At 19.6% G+C, this 18,893-nt stretch overlaps 5 protein-coding genes across 5 annotated transcripts in view; 1 reads left to right on the plus strand and 4 right to left on the minus strand.

Moving 5' to 3' along the window:
• Positions 1–744: 744 nt before the first annotated feature.
• On the minus strand, positions 745–2,496 carry PGAL8A_00527200 (glycerol-3-phosphate acyltransferase, putative; the record flags this gene model as incomplete). The annotated part of the gene is made up of 1 exon (XM_028674112.1): positions 745–2,496. The coding sequence occupies one exon, from the start codon at positions 2,494–2,496 to the stop codon at positions 745–747; it is 1,752 nt and encodes a 583-aa protein (XP_028530497.1).
• A 2,423-nt stretch (positions 2,497–4,919) lies between these two features.
• PGAL8A_00527300 (conserved protein, unknown function) lies at positions 4,920–5,731 on the minus strand (the record flags this gene model as incomplete). Its single annotated transcript, XM_028674113.1, has 4 exons — positions 4,920–5,000; positions 5,141–5,288; positions 5,426–5,568; positions 5,648–5,731. The coding sequence occupies 4 exons, from the start codon at positions 5,729–5,731 to the stop codon at positions 4,920–4,922; spliced, it is 456 nt and encodes a 151-aa protein (XP_028530498.1).
• Positions 5,732–6,646: 915 nt separating this feature from the next.
• PGAL8A_00527400 (eukaryotic translation initiation factor 3 subunit, putative) lies at positions 6,647–10,594 on the minus strand (the record flags this gene model as incomplete). Its single annotated transcript, XM_028674114.1, has 1 exon — positions 6,647–10,594. The coding sequence occupies one exon, from the start codon at positions 10,592–10,594 to the stop codon at positions 6,647–6,649; it is 3,948 nt and encodes a 1,315-aa protein (XP_028530499.1).
• A 3,275-nt stretch (positions 10,595–13,869) lies between these two features.
• PGAL8A_00527500 (iron-sulfur subunit of succinate dehydrogenase, putative) lies at positions 13,870–14,811 on the plus strand (the record flags this gene model as incomplete). Its single annotated transcript, XM_028674115.1, has 1 exon — positions 13,870–14,811. The coding sequence occupies one exon, from the start codon at positions 13,870–13,872 to the stop codon at positions 14,809–14,811; it is 942 nt and encodes a 313-aa protein (XP_028530500.1).
• A 1,696-nt stretch (positions 14,812–16,507) lies between these two features.
• Positions 16,508–18,893, minus strand: part of PGAL8A_00527600 (bromodomain protein, putative) — a gene marked incomplete at both ends in the record, with an annotated part of 3,654 nt that continues 1,268 nt past the window's right edge. The window contains one exon of the mRNA XM_028674116.1: positions 16,508–18,893. This exon is cut by the window's right edge and continues 1,268 nt beyond it. Within this exon, the coding sequence (XP_028530501.1) occupies positions 16,508–18,893 (2,386 nt within the window).

Genomic DNA, 18,893 nt, shown 5'->3' on the forward strand with positions numbered 1-18,893 from the left:
AGCAATTAATGTTTTTTTTTTTTTTTTTTTTGTTATTTACTCAAAATTTTTACTTTTACTAAAATTTAAGAAATTTATAAATCCTATAATTTTTACTAAGTAAAACATAAAAATTTCAAAAAAGGTGATATATATAGTTAAAAATATAAAACTACTTAAAATAACAAGATTCTTCAAATTAGACATATTTGATAGAATTAAGTGTTTTATCCTTATGAAACTATATATAAGTTATTTTTTCAATATATGAACGTTTATATAAAAATTAAAGATGAAAAATATAACAAAAAACAAAAAACAAAAAACAAATAATTTTAAAATATCTATATAGATTTTTAAATGTGCATAGTATGAAAATAAAAAAAATTTTTTGACATAAAAAAATATTTATAAAATATAGTATTTTGTTAATCAGAGCTACTACATATATATAAGTATTCAAGAGTTTTATGTAAAAGGAACAAAAAATAGAATAAAAGAATTACATAAAATATATATTTAAATAAATATTGTAATAAATAATTTTCAAAAAATATACATTATGTAATGAAAAAAAAAAGAATAAAAATTATATATATAACATATTTATATATATATAACATATTTATATATATATAACATATTTATATATATATAACATATTTATATATATATATAACATATTTATATATATTTATATGCATATGCCTTATGTATATTACATTTAACTAGATATTCCTTACAATTTTTTTTCTTTTTTTTATATTACAAAATTTCTTCTTTATATTCCAACTGAGAACGTTGTAAAATAGGAACCCATTCATCTTTTCCTCTTATTAATCTTTTTGTATCTGCATCAACAACAAATTTCGGAATATTTCTATATAGTTGTTCAAGAAAATCATCCGAAACATTAGGTCCTAAAGTTGATACTAATTCACGAACTTTCAATTGAAGTTCATGTCTTGTACTAATTAATTCTCTTTCATTATCTCTCCAAACATTAATCTTTCCACATATAACTTTTAATAAAATTTTCATTTGTCTTAATAAAGTAGGAATTTGAACGGAATAGTTTAAATTAATATAATAACATATTGGTAGTATGCATATACTTAAAAATGTAAATATTATTCTTTTTATCCATGTTTCGTAAAGGTAAAGACTAAAAATTAAACCATAAAAAAGATTAAAAGTTGGTAATAAAACAATTAATACTAAAACTTTATAGCTAGATACTACATCACAACCTTGAATTTTTACGGTGCTATTTTTAAGTGCATCTTCTCTATGTTTTTCAGCTAAATGTATAGAAATTAAAACTAAAGGTAACCATAATAATGAAAATGTCATACCAAAAATTACACAAAAAATAACACTACAAATATGCTCAATGAATTTTAAGGTTGCTGCTGAAGTGGATTGTTTAAGCATCCATACTTCATCATCTTTTATTTTATTTGCTTGTAATAACTTTTCATAACATTGTAATTGATAACATAAATTTTTAATAACTTTTGTATTACCGAATTTCCAAAACATTTTACAGAATAATTGTAAATTATTATAAATTTTATTTTTTGATATGGTCATTCGTTCAGGTGTATATAAGCTAACACATAGTTCTATACATCTACTTGTTTCATGATCTTTCGATGTTAACATACAGCTTCTCATACCTTCTTCTATTTTTGTTAGCAATTTACTTATTGTTTCTCTATGATTATTATTATAATCTTTACATAAATCTTGGGATATCATTATTGCATTTCCATAGAATAAAGTCACACAACCTTGCAATTGATAAAGTTTAGAATATGATAATCCTACAGGTATAATAGAAACATCTTCAATTCCATCTGCTAAAGCACATAATGTCATAATAGCAACACCTGGTTTTAATGGTAACAAATTTGTTCTATCATGAGATCCTCCTTCTGGAAAAATTCCTATAGTATCTCCATTTTTTAAACTATTAGTGACTAAATTATATACATCACTTTGATTTACTTTTGGTATTATTTTAAAAGGAACCCCATTAACTTTATCGTCACATTCTATATTTATAGCTTCTTGAATAAGCAATTCAGTTTCTGATTCAATTTTAGTAACACAAAAAATTTTATTTTGTGTCATTAATTTATCCCCAATCTGAACATCTAATCTAAATCTTGTATTGACTCCTTTTATTCTTATATCTCCTATTTCCCAAAAGATATTACCAATTCCTTTAAATTTCAAATCTTGTGGTCTTTTTACACTTATGCATCCAATAATACTAGCCAACTTACCTATAACTGCTCTTTTCATAGATTTTTCAGCTACTATAAATTTTACTTGTCTTGGTATATTTGCTACTAACACACATGCATCAATAAATTGATTATTATGATTTCCTACAAATATAACTGACCCATATAATGGTACATTTTCAGGATTTATAACATTCACATCTCTAAATAAAGATCTTACAATTGCTTTGCATAACCATCTTATTACGAAGTATAAATTTGGCATTCTTAATATTTATGAAAAAGTAAAATTCAAATATAATAAAAATTAAAAAATAAAGCATGAAAAATATATAAAAAAATAAAATATGGATATAAGGATAGAAGGGGAAAAAAAAAAAAAAAAAAAAAAAAAAAGAAAGAAATATATAATAAGATAAAAATAAAAAAAAAATATATAAATTTAAATTATAAAAAATTACACAATGTGGTGTATTCAATAATAACTTCCAAAAGTATATATATAAATAAATATATTAATATAGAAATGAATATTTTATTTTTATTTTTATTAATTTATTCAAAATGTAAAGTGTAAGAAAAACTTTATTTCAAATGAGATGAAAAACTTATTTTAATATATAAAGGATATTTAATTAAAATTAAAAAAAAAAAAGTAATGTAGAAGAATAATTTAAAAAATTATTATAAATTATTATATTAAAAAAAAAAATTTGGAATATAAATTATCACATACAATAAATAAAATTTTATAAGTTCATCATTTTGTATTTAATAAATTTATTCATTTTAATAAAGTTTGTAGTTAATAAGAATCTATTTTTTATTTTTTTTTATTATATGTATTTTAACTTAGTGTAATATTATTATTTTATATCATCTGTAAAATTGTAATTAAAAAAAAAAAAAAAAAAAGTGAAATTTATTAATAAAATTATTAATTAAAAATTATATATTTTTTTTTCATATTCTTATAATTTATTAAATAAAAATAGTCATAAAGGTATATATATATTTTAAAAAGTAATATATATACTTTGAATTAAATATCAATAAGAATTTCATATGTTGAATAAATATTAAAAAAGTATATTTAAAATTTAGTAAAATTAAATAAATTTTATTAGATTAAAATAAAGAATAGAAGAATCAAATGGAGTTAAAATAAAAATGCTTAGAATACCTGAGAATATAAAAATTTAAATAAATATTTAATTTAAATTCATTCATTTAAATATAAAATTAGATAAATATATATTTTCCTCAATGCTTTTACATTATAGAATAAAGATGAAATAACACATAAATTACATCAGAAATTATCATACTATTAATAGAAATAGAAAAAAAAAAAAATAAATAATAATAATAAATTAAATCTTTTTTATGAAATAATTTTTAATGAATCTATTTTTCTTAAGAAGAAAGCAAAAAATAAACATAAATCGTCTTAAAATTTAGTATTTAGAAAATAAATTAATATAATATTTTAAATTATTCTTTAAAAAAAAAAAAGTATAAGATAATCTTAAAAATTATGTTATTACTAGTATAACTTTAAAGATTTAACTAATACAATAAAAACAGTGAATGTACAAATTAATTATATACCATATAAATCATTAGAAATATAGAAAAAAAGAAAAGTTTTATTTAATATGTTTTATCTTATTTTATTATTTTTTATTTTATTTTTTTTTGTTTATCCTTATCTTTCTTTGTTTATTATCACTTCATACTACAAAATAAATTTCAATCGTTTAATTAGAAAAGAAACAATATCCTTTTATATATTAATTATAATAATAAAAAATTTAATAACAAAATAATAAAATAAATATTTAGAATTTATTATAATAACATTCGTTATTTATAGATAATTATTCAGTTCTATTTCATTTTTTTAACTTCAGTTTATTTTATTATGCTTTTTCTATTTTCCTTTTTGAATTCATTAAGTATTTGTATAATGATAAAAAAAATACAAAACTTAAAAAAAAAAAATTACATCTGTAAAGTTATAAAAAAATTTTAAAAGTAAAGCTACCTCAAGAAGAAATAGAGATACTTTTAAATTTTAACAAAAAGAAAAAATAAGAAAAAAAAAATTTATTACTTATATATTATCATTTTTATAGATATATATTTTTTTTTTTTCATGTAGTGTGATTTATTAATTTCTTAAATATCAGAAATCAATTAAAAATTTTATCATGGGTTGATATATTTATTTATATATATATATATATATATATATATATATATATATATATATATATATATGTGCATTTGATAAATGAAATTATATGTGTATTAGTTAATTATTAATTCTTTTTTTATTATATATAAACTTTTTTAAGTAAATAAGCAATATTTAAAAATAATTAAACAAAAATTAATATTATTTAAATTTTTTTTTTAAGTTGATGGTATTAACTAAAATATTTTTCATATATGTTTTAAGTATTTTTTTCATTTTACTCCATTTAAAATCTTAAATTGTTCTTATATATTTATTACAATTTTTGCTTAGTAGCTTAATTTCTAAAAGATAAAACTACAAAAGCTAAATATTTTTTTAAAAAATATATTTAAATAAAATTAACAAAATTATTTTTATTATATTTTTTTCAATTTGAAAACAATGTAAAAAAAAAAAAAAAATTAGTAATAATCTACTTTTTATTTTTAATAAACCTTCTTATATACTACTTTTGTTTTTTTCTTTTCCGTCTTTTCCTTTTTCTTTAATGATTCTAAATTATCAATCTAATAAAAAAAAAATAAAAATTAAAACAAATAAATATGATATGAATTAGATATATTAATGAAAATAAAAGCAATTTCTATTATAATAAAACATTCTTTTCTTTTTGAATTTTTTCTATTATTTAAATGATGTGAATTACCGGAGAACTTAAAAAATACTTGAAAATAAAATTAAAAATTTTAAATATTGCATATATTGGTATAATTAAATATAAATAAAAAAACTTAAAAGAATAATATAGTCCTATATTGATAATTAAGGATAAAATTAGAACATCAGTATAATAACTGTATTTAAAAAAAAAAAAATATATATATATATATATTTTTATGTCTCCATTAGGTATATTCTATTTAAAACTATAGACATAAACATTTTTTAAAATATATTTAATATTTATTTATTATTATTTTTTATTTTTTACGTAAAGTTAATCCCAGTAATTATACCATAATGTATATTTTTAATTGAATAATAATAGCAAAAAAATAGTAAACAATGCAAAGAAAAGATATATTTTGTTATTAAATTATTTCTATAATAAAATAAGAATAAAATATAAGTGAACTATAAAAAAAAAAATTATGGATTATTTTTATATAGACAAAAAATTGCTTATTTTATATATATATATATATATTTTTACTGAAAAAATGCTAAAAAATGTAGAAGCATAAATAATAAAATTTTTAGCTTTCTTTAGTCTCTTTTTCTCAGATTGGCCTGCCATTTTTTGTATTTTTCTTCTAATATTTGAAATTTTTAAAAGTTTTAAATCTTTTTTTTCTTTTAAAAAAATGTTACATAAAAAAACAAAGTTAAGTTTAGTTTTTTATACATTAATATTTCCATTAAAAACATAAAAGGAAAAGCTTTACATACGTGTAAAATTTTTTTTTTTTTTTTTTTAAAACAAATACATAATTGTAAAAAAAATATTTAAAAAAAAAAATTATGAAACAAGAAAAGTAATTAAAGCGTGCAAGAAAAATTAAAAAAAATATAAGAATTTTCTTTATCAATTTTAAATTATTTTCAGAAGTTCAAATCTAAAATAAAGTTTATTTTAAAATTTAAATACTTTTATAGTGGTATGCTTCCTCTATTATTGATTATTAATTATTATTTATTAATTTTAACTTATATAAATTTTGATTGCTATAGTTATTATGAAAATATATAAAATGAATAAAAAAATGTTTTAAATTTATACAAAGCTTAAAAAAAAAAAAAAAAAAGAATAGAACAATAGGTATTAATATATATAGCATACACATTTTTAAACTCTTTCTCATTTTTTCCCTTTTTTTTTATTTAATAAATTTTAACAATATATTAGAGTTAAATATAAATTATTTCAATATAATTATGAATGTAATATCAATATATGGATAAAAAAAATATACATATTTTGTTTATCTCATTGAAGAAAATTGTTTTGTTTAAACTTATGTAAATATAAAATAAAATGTAAATTTTTTAAAATCTATAAAATATATATTAATTGAGCCTTTAATACATAAAAGGATCTATTATTGACAAATAGTATCTTATGTGCTAAAAGACAAAATAGTAAAATAATTAATAATAAAAAAAAAAAAAAAAAAATGTAGAATAACTCATTAAAAATTTTATAGAAATGTTTTTATGCTTTCATAAAGGATCTTACGAAATTTCTTTTTTTTTTTTTAAAAACCGTGAAATCTCCTCCATCTGAAACTTCTGCCTTAACTTGATCATTTGGTATTTCTTCGTTTGTATGTTCTTTTTCTTTATTTTCATTTATTTTGTTTTGATTTTCTTCTGAATGTTTTTCTATCTCATTTGATTTTATTTTATCTCTCCAATTTTTTTTATCTTCATCATTCATATCACATTTTCTTTTAAAATCTGGATCTTCTCTTAGATTCCACGAATTCTTATTTTTATCATCAGTATCATTTCTTTTAGTTATCTCTTTATCTCTTCTTTTTTCATAATCCCTTTTGCTACTTCTTTCACTTTTTTTTGCGTCTCTATCTTTTCTCTCATCTCTATCTTTTTTATAATCTCTTTCTTTTTTATCTTCTTTACTTCTCCTTTCATCTTTATCTCGTTCACTTCTTCTAATATCTTTGTCGCTTTTTCTATCTCTATCTCTATCTCTATCTCTATCTCTTTTATGTTCTCTGTCTCTTTTGTGTTCCCTATCCCTATCTCTTTCTCTATCTCTTTCTCTATCTCTTTCTCTATCTTTTTCTCTATCTCTATCTCTATCTCTTTCTCTATCTTTTTCTCTTTCCCTATCTCTATCTCTTTTGTGTTCTTTGTCTCTATCTTTTTCTCTATCCCTTTTATGTTCCCTTTCTCTATCTTTTTCTCTATCTCTTTTGTGTTCTCTATCTCTATCTTTTTCTCTATCCCTTTTGTGTTCTCTCTCTCTATCTTTTTCTCTCTCTCTACTTGACCAATCTTTTCTATCTCTTCTGTCTGATTTATCCTTATGAGAAAAGCTATCGAAGTTTTTATCTTTGGATTTATATCCATCTACAGTTTCATCAACTCTTTTTAAATTTTCCATTTCATTTTGAGAATTGGGTTTTTCTCCTCTTCTCCATAACAAAACATCATCAATTGATGGCTTTCTATGCATTCTTTCTCCATTTCTTAATTCTTCTTCTTTCTTTTTTCTTAATCGCATTTCTATCTCAAGATCTTTTTCTCTTTGAATTCTACTTACTTCGTCGAGTTTCTTTTTTTTTGCTTCTTCTCTTTTTTTTCTTTCCATTTCCTCCTTCAACAATCTCTCTTCTTCTTCTTCTCTTCTTTTTCTTTCTTCTTCCGCTTTTATTTTTCTTATATGTTGATCTCTCCTTTCTTTTGCCCTTTGAATTTTTTCGTCTTTTAGTAATTTATGTAATCGCTCTTTCTGAGCTTTTAAATTTTTTTCAAATTCTGCAATTCTTGATTTCATTTCATTCTTAGTAAATTCTTCAATATCATTAGAAAATTTAAGATATTCTTCCTTTTCTTTAAGAGCTGCTTCAAAATCCGCTTTTTGTTCTTCTTCTGCTGCTTTTTGTTCTTGTAATAAAATTTCAGTATCTTCCTGAAATACTTGGGCTATCCATCTGTTCATATGGCTAAGTTCTACTTGTCTCAATGCCCTGAAAAAATGATCTACTTGTTTTGCCTCTATTTTTCTAATTTTTATAATTTCATTTCTTTCGTTTAAGCGTAATTTTTCTTGTGCTTCTTCTATATCATCAAAATCAACATAACCATTCAATATATCTTCAATGGTTATTTCATCCAAATATTTTCCTTTCATTAAAATTTTAGTTGAGTTGTTAGTACATAATTTTTTAATTTCTTTTAACATTTGTTCTGCTGCTTCAGATTTTTTCTTTGTTTTTTCTTCTTTTATTCTTAATTTTTCTCCTTTTCTTGCTAATTCTTCTTTTTTTTCTTTTTCTAATTTTTCTTCTAATAATTTTTTTTCCATTTTTATTTTCAGTTGTACTTGCTCTTGTTCTTTTTGTTTCTTTAATAATTCTCTTCTCTTTTTATTATGTTCTTCATTTAATAACTGTATTTTTTGATGCTCCTCATCTATTTTATCATATATTTTTTTTAGCAATTTTTCATCTTCAATCGGTTTTTCATCAAAAACCTCATTTTCTATAATATCTTCTATACTTGCAGTATTATAATTAATAACCTTATTTCCCTTATCTAATAAATCAAATTCTTCTTCATATGTTAAAGTGGTCATATTTAAATTTTCCACTTCGTTTTCTATAAAAATAGTTTCGTTAATCATCTTTAATCCATTTTGAAGATCATTGTACATATTCATGAGTGATTCTTTAATCAGTTTGCTACTATTAATATTTTCATTATCTCCAAAATAAATAGCCTTTATAGTTAAATCGATTCGCATTTCTAATTCTTTTTGATACACTAAATCAACCAACATTTTTTCTGCTTCATTCCATGATATAAAATGGTCTGGGCATATATACTCAATGAAATAATCAATGGATATATAACTATACACTTTAGATAATTGTAAAATTAACTTATGAAAAATTACCTCTTTAATTTTTTTAATATAAACTTTATTTTCTGTGTTTTCTAACTCTTTTAATAAACTTTCACATTCTAAACATAAGCTCAGAGGAGTAAATTTATTTTCAATTAAGGCATATAATTTTTGTACATTTTCATCTGCGTAATTTAAAATATTTTTTATTTTTAGCCCATTTTTTAAAGATTCTTTTATAGGAACGCTCGAATGACCTAATAGTTGTGACATTTTTTTATGTGCTTCAAAAACCTTTGCATAATCTTCATTCTTTTTTTTATTTCCAATTAAAGGTATTGATAAAACAGCTAAAACCGCTTTGGTGCAAATGAAGGATTTTTCTTTTTCTGATATATTCTTTTTATAATTTAAAATATGAAAACAATATTTTAACCATGCTAACCCATGAAACAGTTCGCTTTCATAAACAAACAAAATGTCTGCCATCTTTTCATAAAAAATGGCAATCCATTTTCTTAATTTTTCTTTTGATTTTGATAATCCATAATTTGCATTTCCACTTTCATTTATTTCAGAATTTGGCTGTTCATTAATAGTTTTATTTTCTTTTTTATCATCTTCTGTTTTTGGTGAATCCTCTCCTAATTTTGTATTTTCTGTTTTATCTTGGTTTTCTTTCTCTTTCTTATTTTCTTCTGTAGTTAAATTTTTGCTTGACGGTAAATTATCAACAACAGGTACTAAATCAGGTTCAATTTGATTTGATTTTAAACACTTATAAAAATAATCATGCATATTTAAATTATAAATGTCTTCAGCGATATTTGATGCTTCTTTCCACATATTTAACTCACATGCTGTTTCCAATTGAATTATTTTCGTTTCTAAATGGTATTCAATTTTAAGTAACGACTGATATTCTGGTTTATGCTTTCCTCTTAATATTAAATTGTAATGGTTTCTTAATAAATCGCTTAATTTTTTAAATTCTGTTAACCTCTTATTTTCCTTACAAAAAATTAATGCTTTTTTTGCCGTTTCATGATATGCTCTTTCTAATTTTGGTGTAGCTCTTAATATTTCTAAAATCATTTTATATGTTTCCATACATATTCTATATGCATTTTGTAATTTTCTTTCATATTTTCCTGATATTTCAATATCTAATGAAGACATTAATATTTTCTCTGTTATATCTACATTACTTTCTTCTTGTTCTATTTTTTCTTTGTTTAAAATAACATTTTCTTTTGCTACTCTTACTTTTTCTTCTGCTTTATCTCTAAAATCTGTTATAACTTTACCTAATGATGCTATGTTTCCATGTTGGCATATAATTCTATATTGATGTAAACCATCTTTAACTAAACTTAATTTTTCTAAGTATAAACAAAATTCAATATATCTTAACATTATTTGTTCTTGCAATATATGCCATCCTTGTAATCGAAAAGTTCTATGACCAATTGCGCTGTGAAGAATCTGAAGAGCATCTTCATTTTGCCCAATAAATTGCAATTCTTCTGCTCTCTTGAGAGCATTTTCTGGTTTTTGAAATGTTTGCATAATTTACCACTTAATATAAATGAATTTATATAATATATATATAAATATATATATATGCATCAATTGAAATATTATATGGCTATAATATCCTTAACATATGTTAAAATAAAACCATCAATAGTATATTGTAGTTTAATTATATTTTTATTTTATTTATAAAAAAGAAAAATGTTCCTTAAAAAAATTTTTTTTTTATTTTATTAAAAATGATACATTCATGTAAATATGTATGTACATATATATATATATATAAATATATATATTTATATATATACATATTTTATTACATATACTTTTCTATTTTTAATATTTTAAATTGAAATAAAAATTATATATAATTCAAAACATTTTTAAGAGTACACTACATTATTTGTTATGTAAAAATAAGTAATAAAAATAAACGTGTAAGTAGTATTACATTATTAAAACTCATTTATCATAATTCTACATTTTTAATTTTAAAAAAAATGAAAAAAACTTATATATCTCTATATATATTTACACAATAAAAATACTTGTATAAATAAAAAAAAATTTTGAAAAATTACAAAATTTTATATAAAAATCATATATATTATATCAACTTTTTTTTTAATATTTTTTTTTTATTATTCCTTCTTAAATTTATTTATAAATTATACTTATATATATATAAAATAATAATAATTAAAATATATAAAATGATATAAAATTGTATGAAAATTAAAAAAAAAATAAATAAAAAAACAAAAAATATGTTATTAATTTATTTTTCATATAAGGGGATAAAAAATTGTAAAAAAATGTATACATTTGATAAAATTTTTTTTTCTTTTAGTATTTAATTTTTATTATATATTTATATAATTTTATTTTGGAACTTTTATTTTTTTTAATTCTTGATTAAAAAATATATGAAAAAAACAAAAAAAATGTACTTTTATTTTTAAATAGTATTATTTTAAATGAAAATATATAAAGTTGAAAAAATAAATTTACATATACATTAATGGATTGATATATAATATTTATAGAATATTATATTTAAAATGAACTAGAAATTTTTTTTTTTTTTTTTTTTTTTTTAATATCTTTTTCATTTAAGAACACTTTTCAATATGAATCTACAAGCTGAGAACTATTCAAAATACCATAAAAAATATACACGTATATTTATGCATACGCTTTTTATAATTAGCATGACAATTTTTTTATTGTAAAATAAATATCAGTTACACTCCAAAAGAAATTTTATTTGTATATTTCTTTTTTTATAATTATTAAAAATTAATTTTAACCTATTTGAAAATATCGTTTAAAATAAAAAAAAAAAAATTAACGTATTTTTTACAATTTTTTTTATAGCGATTAATCTATTTTATATTTATCATATTTTGTACTCAAAAATTATTGGTATCCATGAATACGCAAGTATTTCTTAAAATTTATCATCCTTTTAAACACTTCATAATACTTAAAAAATTGTTCTTTTCAGTATTTAGTTTTTACAGGGGTCAATTATTAAATTATTTTTTTTTAATTTTTTATTTTATATTCTCTTTTTATTTTTTAAAGATAAGGTTAAATATGCAAATTTATTTTTATTACATTTGAATTATAAGGATGTGATATTACTGTAAAATAAAAAAATTAAATTTTTATTTTATAGTGGAAATATAGCACAAAAAAGTAAATTAAGATACAATGCATATATTTAAGCATATATGGAATTATAATACATTATTACTATCCTAATATGCTATCAAATTATTTTAGGATGAAAGTATAAAATTATAAATAAAAACAAAATCGATTTTTTAGTAGTTTATCTTAACTTTAAATAAAATGAACTATAATATACTATTTTTTTACAAAAAATATAGTAAATCGTATGCTAGAAAAAAAAAAAAAAAAAATCATAGAATAAATTATTATTTACTAATTATTTACCTTATCCTTTTTTATTTATATAAATAAATATACAACAGAATTTTTGAATTAGAAAAGAACTTTTTAAAATTCATGTTATTTATCATCTTTTTTAGTACAATATAGATTGTTTTAAAAAATTAATGTGTAAGAGAAATTTTTTCTTCTTAATAATACATCTAAGTAAGGATGACGTAAATTATAGTATATACATTTTTTTTTTTAATTGACATTATTTTTTTAAATTAACAGTTTTATAAAAAGAATATATATAATATAATGTTTTGTTTTCATTTCCTTTTTTTGTTGCTTCTCTATGTAATATATACAACATGAGATTCTATAAAAAACTTGTGCATGTATAGATAAAAGGTAAATGAGCTATTTTATAACTCTCGAATTATTTTCTTCATTAATGGAATACTTTTAAACTACTTACATCTAATTGAATAATTATTTTAAAACTTTTTATGTGAATTGAGATCATAAAATGTATAATATTTAAAATGAAATGGCAATAAATAATTAATTGCTTGTATAGTTCATTGAAAATTATATATATAAACTAATATAAAAAGTTTTTTTTTTTTTTTTTTTTTTTTTAAAATAATTTTAGGAATAAATGTTTTATAATTTTAAAAAACAATGTAAAAATATATAAATTGAAATGTTTAAAACAAGTTATAAGGTTTGTATAATATCATATTCTTAATATTCATAGCGAAAGCTTTTATTTTGATGAATTCGTTTTTAAAGTACATAGTGTGTGTTTAAAAGATCCTATTTAACTATATAAAATTATATATGTATATTTTTTTTAAGTTTTTACAACATATTTAAATATATTAAAAGTAATAAAATGTAAAACTTTTTAAATTTAAATAAAATAATTTAAAATGAAATTGGATAATATGAAAATGATAAAATGAAAAAAGTAGCATGCATTGAAATATTCGAAGGTAGGAACTTTTTAACATTATATTTTTTTATAAAATATGTTTTTTTTTAAATATTGCAGTTTTCTATTTTTTTATTTTGTATTTATATTTCATAATATTTTGTTTATATTTTAAATTTTTTATATTTTTTTTTTTTTTTTGTTTTTTAAGTTAACATATATATATTTTAAGTAATTAAATTTATTGTATTTTGTACACATTATTTTTTAACAAAATTTTATGAATTCATAAAAAAAACAATTTGAGAAATAGTAACAATAGAAAAAATTTTCATAAATATATATATATATATGTATTTACTGATTGAAAATTAATATTATTTTTATGTATATTTTATTTTATATATATGTATATATATGTAAATTCTTTTTTTTTTTTTTTTTTTTTTTTTTTTTTAAATGATAAAAAATGATAAACAAAAATGAATTAAAATTTGTTATAAATTTATTTAAGTATAAATCATGGAATTATTGTAATAATGTAAGATTTTCAACTATTCAGGAATCATTAAATAAAAAATCTATAAATAAAGAGTCAGTGAACAAAGAATATAATGAAATAAAGAAAGATGAAGAATCTCAATTAAAAAAATTTTCAATATTTAGATATAATCCTGAAAATAATAAAAGGCCAAAAATGCAAACATTTGAGGTGGATATAAATAATTGTGGGCCAATGGTTTTAGATGTCTTAATAAAAATTAAAGATGAAATTGATTCAACATTATCTTTTAGAAGGAGTTGCAGAGAAGGTATATGCGGAAGTTGTGCAATGAATATTGATGGAAAAAATGGCTTAGCTTGTTTAACAGAAGTAAATAAAAACAAAAATGAAATTACAGAAATACATCCTTTACCAAATTTATATGTAATGAAAGATTTAGTGCCAGATTTAACTAATTTTTACAATCAATATAAATCTATTGATCCGTGGTTAAAAAGAAAAACAAAAAAAGAAAAAGGGCAAAAAGAATTTTATCAGTCGATTGAAGATAGAAAAAAATTAGATGGTCTATATGAATGTATAATGTGTGCGTCTTGCTCTACATCGTGTCCTTCTTATTGGTGGAACCCCGAATATTATTTAGGTCCAGCTACATTAATGCAAGCTTATAGATGGATAGTTGATAGTAGAGATGAATATACGAAAGAACGATTAATGGACATTAATGATACAATGAAGTTATATAGATGTCATGGAATTATGAATTGTACAATGTGTTGTCCTAAGGGGTTAGATCCAGCTAAAGCTATTAAAAATATGAAACAGCTAATTCAAGAAAATTTTTCAAAAGACAATATAAAATCACATTCCACTTACATTAAAGAAAAAATGAAGAAAACGGATTAATAATAGATTAAAAAAGTTTCTTAATTTGTAAAAATATATTTGCAAATCCTTATTTTTACTTTTTTTTTTCCCATTTATTTGTAAGAATACATTTTAATATATTCTATATATTAATCATTATTTTTTTTATTTAATATTCTTATTTATGAAGTTTTTTTTTTTTTTATTGTCCATTAAATGCATTTTCCTTATACTTCATTTGAACAAATATCTTTTTATATTATTCAGTTAATAATTTTTATTATATTTTAATCTATCAAACTATTTTTTAAACATATTTTTTTATTTTACAAGTGCTTATATTTTTTATTTTATTTAGCTCAATTTTTTTTTTTTTTTTTTTTGTTCATATAACAAATATAATTTTATGTTTATTCATGTGGCTTCTATTATTATTTTGCTTTTTTCTTTTTCTCATTTAAATTAAAAAAGAAAAAAAAAAGTTTAATTTTAATTTATGTCCTTTCAATAAATAATATATACTATTATGTTATTAGTTTTCAAACTTTTATTTTAAATATGAAAAATGAAGAAACTTAGCAAAATGAAATACATGCTCTTTTATTTTGAAAACTATCTCATAAATAAAAGTTTTTCATTTTTATTTTTACCGATTTTATGATGCTAATTATTCTCTTACAAGCTAAAAAAAAAAAAATTTCTAATATATTTTTACGTTTTAAATTTATATTTTACTTATTTGTTAACATATATATTTTAACGTAAACAACAAAAAGAATAAAGAATGTTAGTTAAATTTCTCTTCAAAATTAAAAAGTATACAAAATTTTTATAAGGCACAAAAGAATAATAAAAAAATAAAGTATATATATCTAAAAAAAAAAATGTGTTTATGTTCATAATTTAATTTTTTTTTAAGTTTACTTTGTAAATGCATATTCTTCTTTTTGAAAGAAACAATAAAAAGCAAAATGGAAAATATACTTTATAAGTACCATAGAATATTTGTTTTTACAGGAATACATATAAATACATAAGTATACAACAATATTATTAATCTGTTTAACTAAATAATACATGATAAAAAGAAATTTTACAATCTTTATATATAATTTTAAAAATAATAATTTCTTAATTATTTTTCCTTTCAAAGATTTATATATCATACTACTTTTTTATTGTTAAATTTTTTCTGAACTTTCGATTTTTACATAAATTAATTTTCCTAATTTTATAAATTTCTTTTCTTTTCTTTCTTCCAATTATATTTTTAAAAAATTTCAATATACATCCCGTTGTTTAATTTATAAATTAAAACATTTATATATGTTTATCATACAAATTTATTAAAGTTGTTAATTTAATGACTTACTTTTACATACTTTATATTAATGCATCTTTAAATCTTTTTATTTCTCTTCATACATCTACTATATAAATGTGTTAACATTTATTAATTTATTTATCTTTATTATTCTGTATGTATGTATATTCTAATTTATTCATTTTATTTTATCCTTTTATTTGCTATACTTCCATAGATTTACCTATTTATATCCATATATATATATGATTTTTATTATTAAATGTTTATATATTTATTCATGTAAATATCTATGTATATTTTTATTTGTTAATATCTATTAATTAAAATATATGTCTTCATCAATTTCTATAAAAATGCAAATGAAATTTCCATTTTTATTTTTTCTAATTATTCAATATCTAAATTTATCTATATTTTAGCATCATATCCTTCAGCTATTAATTCTTTTTTATTTATTGGAGCATTAGTTTGATGTTGAGTTAAGATGGCTTGTTGAATAACTTGTCCTTTCCATTCAGGCCAAGCACTTTCTGAATTTTTAAGATTTTTCTTTTGATTTTTTGGTGTATCCATAGATGCTAAAAAATCAGCATGCATTCCCATAACATCTTCTCTAATTTCTAAATTTTTTTTATTTTCATCCACCGGTTTGTATTGAGGCAATGATTTTCTTCTATTACTATCAAAAAATCTATTTGATATTTCTTTTTTTCTTTCATTGGAGAAATGCCTTTTTACTTTTTTTTTATCGTAAGAATCTGAATCCATATCTGAATCACTTTCTGATTCAGTTTCATCACTGGATGTTGAATAGGAAGAGGAATCTGAGGAGTTTGATGAAGATGAATCAGAAGAGTTAGATGACGATGATGAATATCTACTTGTTCTATGTTTATCATAATGCGTATTATTTTTCAAATAGTTTTTATTTCCTATATTTTTACCACATATTTTTCCTTTACCTATATTGCAATTAGGAATTTGTTCTGATGATATTAAAGAAGCTTTATATTGTTCCAAATTTATTCTACCCATATGATTAATATACAGAAAGATTCTTTTTTGTTTTTCAATAGATAATAAATCGGTATCGAATGTAAAATATCTATCAAACATATGATTCTCCGCCAATATACCTAAATCATCTTGTATTATTTCTAATGCTGCTCTTCTTTGATTTGGTGCTAATCTTCGTAAATTTTTGAAAAGTAATTTTACTTGATAATTATTTAGACCTTTATCATTAATTCCTATTTTTTGAATTCCAGGTGGATCTGGAATTGTTCCCATACTTGGTGGATCAAAATCAATATCATCTGCTGTTAGAGAATTTTCTTTTTTATTTCTATTATTTTCACGGGAATTTTTCAGGGCATTTGTTGTAATTTTATTAGTTTTATTAATTTTTTCTCCTTTTTTATTTTTATTTTGCTGTAGATATATTTGACTTGAATTCATATTATTTAATGATCCTATCATATTATTTTTTTTTCCTAAGTTTTTACTATCATTTTTATGATAGTTATAATTACCAGTACTCATATCATCACTACTATTACTACTTATAGTACTGCTATTTGTACTACTATTATTGTCATCATGACTATATTTATCATTTAATATTTCATTATATTGTTTCATATCTAGATAGATAGAATTGGTATTTTTTGTATATTCATTTAATATTTTTTTCATTTCTGAATTTTCTTTTATTAATTTATCAAATTCTTTAGCTAATTTATAGGCATCATTCCAAACATCATTTTTTACTTTATGGTAAGTAAATGCATTGAAAAATATTTGTCTTACATCTTGTTGCCATTCAAATGGATTATCATATTTATTATTTAATAATTTTTTTTCTATTGTTTCGAAATCCATTGGATAAGTAATAACATTTAAATAATTAGGTACTCCATCTAATTCTGGATTTACTGGTTTTAAAAACCAACAACTACTTTCTTTTTTTTTTAATTTATGTAATATTTTAAAACAATAATTTTTCCAAGGATTTTTTGTTTTATAATTTCTTTTTTTATATGTCTTGTTGTGTTGTTCATATTCTTCATTCAAATTATCATATTGTAAACTAATATTTCTTTGCCTTTTCTTTTGCATCTCTTTTGCATCCTCTTTTTTACTAGAACATTTAGACATATTTCCTGTTCCAACATTTGATATAGAACCATATGAATTTTTACAATTTTTATTATCTGTTTCATTTTTTTTTAAACTTTTATTATATATCTTTTCATGTTCATTTGATCTTGCATTAACCATTCCACTTTTAGTATATTTTTGAGTTACACTATTTTTCTCATTTATATAATTTGATTCTTTTGTATTACATTTTTTATCATCTTCATTTGATATATTTTTTGTATCTTTGTCATTTTCTTTACTACCTAATTCTTCTTTTGAGTAATATTTGTCGAATGACTTTTTCGATTTTCTCTTTCCAGCATCATATATATTATTAGATAAAGAACAGCGTAAATTTTTGATTTCATTTAAATGCCTTTTAGATATAGAAGAATAGGTGTTTCTTTTTTCATTTTTAAGTTTTTCAATAGGAATTTCAATAAATCGAAATCCCAATGAATTTACTGTATTTGATATATATGCATATTCTTCTTCAGTTAAGTTCAACACTCCTCTTTCGAAACTTCTTATTTCTTCTAAATTTTTTAAAAACATAGTTTCAAATTCATTAGCTTTTTCTTTTTCATAATTCAAATTTCTATCTTTATTATCTTCATTTTCTTTGCTTTCATCAATCAAATCTAAGTTATTT

Source organism: Plasmodium gallinaceum (genome assembly GCF_900005855.1).
Source record: "Plasmodium gallinaceum strain 8A genome assembly, contig: PGAL8A_v1_152, whole genome shotgun sequence".
NCBI lineage: Eukaryota > Apicomplexa > Aconoidasida > Haemosporida > Plasmodiidae > Plasmodium > Plasmodium gallinaceum.